This window comes from Populus nigra, chromosome 18, assembly GCF_951802175.1.
Source record: "Populus nigra chromosome 18, ddPopNigr1.1, whole genome shotgun sequence".
Taxonomy (NCBI): Eukaryota; Viridiplantae; Streptophyta; class Magnoliopsida; order Malpighiales; family Salicaceae; genus Populus; species Populus nigra.
The window spans coordinates 11,401,595-11,406,397 of NC_084869.1; the positions used below are offsets into that span (position 1 = coordinate 11,401,595).

The 4,803-nt window shown below is 35.3% G+C and overlaps 1 protein-coding gene across 1 annotated transcript; it reads left to right on the top strand.

The window, feature by feature from the left end:
* The first annotated feature begins 440 nt into the window (after positions 1-440).
* LOC133678588 (long chain base biosynthesis protein 2a) lies at positions 441-4,578 on the top strand. The gene is made up of 12 exons (XM_062100958.1): positions 441-795; positions 901-966; positions 1,152-1,240; positions 1,341-1,486; positions 1,566-1,690; positions 1,779-1,872; positions 1,957-2,120; positions 2,535-2,696; positions 3,101-3,227; positions 3,347-3,513; positions 3,682-3,789; positions 4,180-4,578. The coding sequence occupies exons 1-12, from the start codon at positions 670-672 to the stop codon at positions 4,273-4,275; spliced, it is 1,470 nt and encodes a 489-aa protein (XP_061956942.1). The 5' UTR covers positions 441-669; the 3' UTR covers positions 4,276-4,578.
* Positions 4,579-4,803: the final 225 nt, after the last annotated feature.

The window sequence follows — 4,803 nt, forward strand, 5'->3', positions numbered from 1 at the left end:
TCAAAAAACTTTATTGAAAATTATTATAAAATAAAAATTTTGGATTTTAGAATTCTATTTAGGTTGTGTTTGGGAATACGGTGTAAACCGTGTTCATTTAAATTTTGATTTTTTTACTTAAAATTATTTTTTTAAAAAAGTTTTTAGATTGTTTTGATGTGTCGATATCAAAAATAATTTTTTAAAAACAAAAAAATTTTATTTTGATGCATTTCTAAACGAAAAATACTTAAAATCGTAACCATTACCACAATCCCAAATAAACCCAAAAAATATTTAGATTCTAAACAGATATTTTGTTTTTATCTAATTATGACGCTGTTACATTCCAATTTATATTTAGATACGTTTTAAAAATATTTTTGATATTTAAAAATATTAAATTAAAAATAAAAAAATTATTGAAAAGCATCTCATTTTTAAAAAGCATTTACCAAACACAAAATAAACAAAATCCAAATGAAGAAAAAACATCAAACACTGAATTGACGGAGGAAACCTCTCTCTCTCTCAACCAACCAAAGAAAAGAAACTAGAAAGAATCTCTCATCATCAATCTCTCCCTTTCCTTTTTATCCCTCGAATAAATAAATTCTCATAACCTGAGGAGAGCAAAATCATATCATCAGATCTAAAAATCACGACTCAGGGAGAGAAGAGATAGGAGAAATGATTAAGATCCCATATTTGACCGCATTGAGCACCTACTTCAGCTATGGCTTACTCTTCGCTTTTGGCCAATTCCGTGATTTCTTTCGTAAAATCTTCGATTCGTGGCACTCTAGCAATCTTCAGGTACTCTCTTTTTTTCCTTAAAAAAAACATGTCATTTATTATCATAAATTAAGCGCTAAATTGTTCGATTTTGTCTGTTGATGATACAATTCTTTTTTAATCTAGGGTTATGCACCGATCTGTTTAGGCCTTGAAGACTTCTACATTCGTCGCTTATATCTTCGGATTCAGGTACTTTAATTCTTCATTTAATTTTAAGAATATGATTTTTGAACCGAATCGAACCGAATCAAGTGATTTATTTATTTTTGAGAGGAAAAGTGTATTTTTTTCTTTTTTAGTAATTTTCTTCTAGGTTAAGAAAGGGTTACGTTGACTTTATCTTTTATTGTTGTTGTTGTTGTTGTTGTTGTTAGGATTGTTTTGGACGTCCGATTTCGAGTTCCCCGGGTGCGTGGTTCGATGTTGTCGAGCGGTACTCCAATGACAATAACAAGACGTTGAAGTAAGAACTTTGAAAAAGTATTTTCTTTGTTCATTATTAGATAAAGTGATGCTTTTGGGGCATTTATCTGAGTTAATTGTTATAATTGTGTGTTGAGCAGACGGACTACCAAGGTAACTAGGTGTCTTAACTTGGGGTCCTATAATTATCTTGGGTTTGCTGCAGCTGATGAGTATTGTACGCCTCGTGTTATTGAGACATTGAAGAAGTTTTCGCCAAGTACTTGCAGTCCTCGTGTTGATGGAGGTATGCTTGATATTTCTGTCCATGATTTACTTCATTATGTTCTTGGTGTTTTGTATTGAGTAATGCAGGTTTTGATCAGGAACTACGATATTGCATAATGAACTGGAGGTGTGTGTTGCAAACTTTGTTGGGAAGCCAGCTGCCATAGTGTTTGGCATGGGTTATGTCACAAACTCTGCCATCCTTCCTGTTCTGATTGGAAAGGTATGTTCATAATTTTAGTTGTAGGTTTATAATATGTAAAGATGGTGTCTTGAATTGTTTTCTTTTTTGTCTTTTGTTTCTTTGACAGGGAGGATTGATAATTAGTGATTCATTGAACCACAACTCAATTGTGAATGGTGCTCGAGGTTCAGGAGCAACAGTTAGGGTTTTCCAACACAATAGTAAGTTGTATCTGACAGTTTCAGTCTTGGAAATAAAATTTCTGTGTTCTCATGCATTGGAATCTGGTTGCCAATCTCTCTCAGCACCATCTCACTTGGAGGAAGTTTTGAGACAGCAAATTGCGGAGGGGCAACCAAGGACACATAGGCCTTGGAAGAAGATAATTGTCATTGTGGAGGGGATTTATAGCATGGAAGGCGAGCTCTGCAAACTTCCAGAGATTGTTGCAATATGCAAGAAATACAAGGTGATGAATGGAGTGGAGTGCAGCAAATTGCATTTCTTTGTGTATCTTGAATAATTTCAGTTCAACCTTTTCTGATTAGATTTTACCTTGAATTTTGCGAATCTTGTTTTTCTTAGGCAAATCACTATGTTGCATTAGAAAACAGGTGAATTATTATAATATCCAGTTGCAATTTGTAACATCTGAAAAGTTATGTTTCTAAATTTTGCTCTATTGTTTCACAATCAAAGAAAGTTGAATCTATTTTATTAAAAAAAATATAGATTTTGAAAGTCAGGGATGCTATGAATCTGGAAGGCATGCCATTTTTTTTCCTGGTCTGTTTTATGCTTCTTCCATGTACTTTTGCATGCCAAACTCCTTGATTTTCTGCCTAATAGGATTAATTGTAACGTTTTTGTCTTTTTGTTGCAGGCATATGTTTACTTGGACGAGGCTCATAGCATTGGAGCAGTTGGGAAAACAGGAAGAGGTGTTTGTGAACTCTTAGGAGTGGATACAGCTGATGTGGATATTATGATGGGAACTTTTACTAAATCGTTTGGATCTTGTGGGGGTTATATTGCTGGATCTAAGGTTTGTTACTTGAGCACCTCTGGTGGGAATTTCACATGAGTACTTCCCCTAGTCATAATGAGTACTCAAGTTGGCAGCTAGTGGTGGTCAACGATTATTTTCTTGATTTCCTGTGAACCACCTAGTGGTAGTCATCATCTGATGTGCAAGACTCTGCTATGTGTGTATAGTTTAGAACATTTGGTGGATAATCCTTTTTAATCGTATCATTAGTACTATCATTTTGTTGTCTCCAATAGTCCTAGAAATTCTGAAGGATGTCTGTTGTTGTTAACACCTAGCCACCTGTCTTTGCTATGACCTATTGAGCTTTACTACCAATTTTCTGATTATTTTCCAATAGGGGATTCAGCTATTGATCTTATGCAAGTCCCCAGCAACTGAAGTTTGCTTATTGCTTTCAGGAATTAATCCAATATCTTAAGTACACTTGTCCTGCTCATTTATATGCAACATCAATTTCCCCTCCAGCTGCACAACAAATTATATCTTCCATTAAGGTTATTCTTGGAGAGGATGGTTCTAGTAGAGGTATTAGAAAAGAATCTGTTTTTCTTTCTGATATACTTAAAGATGTGTTTTTGAAATTAATTAATCGGATTTGAGCTTACATATCAATCTTGTTTTGCTCTGATATTGTTTCACTTCAGGGGCTCAAAAACTTGCAAGAATACGCGAAAATAGCAACTTTTTCAGGTCAGAGCTGCAGAAAATGGGTTTTGAGGTTCTTGGTGATAATGATTCACCAGTGATGCCCATAATGCTTTACAATCCAGCAAAAATCCCTGCATTTTCTCGGGAGTGTCTAAAGCAGAATGTGAGTTCCTAGTAATTTTTTTAATGTCTGCGTTGCCATGTTGATATTTTGTATTCATCAGATCTTGTAATGGCATTCAAAATTTCTGATTTTCATTTGTTGCATAGTTATCTTCATTTCTGTTCTTGTGTATGTCGCTGGTTGCTAAGATCAAATATGCTTTTACAGGTTGCTGTTGTGACGGTTGCATTTCCAGCTACTCCTCTACTTTTGGCCAGGGCACGTATTTGCATATCTGCCTCTCATACCAAGGAAGATCTTCTCAAAGCATTGGAGGTATTTGTGCTTGTCAATATGAACTTTGTTTCTATTACAGTATGTATTCTTGCCCTTTGTTTGTTTTGGCTATTCTGTTGAATTTGAATATCAGCGACAAAGACTTCGTGCATCCTTTGATTCTTAAACAAATGTCAATTTTAAGACTAGGAACTCCAACCAGCCAAAGGAATAGGATATGGTTGATTGAGTTTATAATGGGGAAGCAATGGCTATGATTCTGCAAATACCCGCTGCTTTTCATATGCTTTTTGTCTGATTAATTTGGTTGTACAACATTGATCCGATAGAATTAGGAAGGAATTTCTGATGTGTGATTACTAATCTCAGAAGATGACAGGTTACTGTCTTCAGATGACAAAATAATGGCATATTGCTTTGTTTTGGCAGGTTATCAGTCAAGTTGGTGACCTTGTTGGCATAAAGTACTTCCCTGCTGAGTCTGATAAGCAGCATCAGGAGCCAGGTGCACTCAAGTTGGAGTGAGACTTCAGAATTCAGTCTCGTGAAAATTGTTTTGTGACCTGAAAGCTTTCATCTAACAATTTAAGTAGCATATTCGTGCAGTATTGATTAGATTTCCTCTGAGAAGGAGAAAATGTTTGTAGTTCTGTTGCTAGCATTGATGCTTTCCTCTTGTTTGTTTCTATGCTCTCTTGTGTCTTGTCATGTGCAACCTCGTCAAATTTTCTCGTTCTTTTCTTGCAGGCGAGAATTTTGGTAATTTATTGTACATAAACAAATGTAATCTGATTCAGTTCCTATATAATCGTTTCCACTTTCATAACATCTTGGCTGTTTTAGTTGCCGGCTTGAGAAGAAGCTACACATTCATCTTACTCGAGAAATGACTTTTGAATCGAGAGCTTTTTAAAAGAAGATTTCCTAGGGCTCGAGCTGAGGCTGACAAAAGCTGTGACAGTGGCCGTCTCTGCCATTAAAGATAGAGACATGGATAGGAAGAAGGTGCTTCTACGAAACAAATCTCCAAGCCTTTCTTTATTGATGAAACAT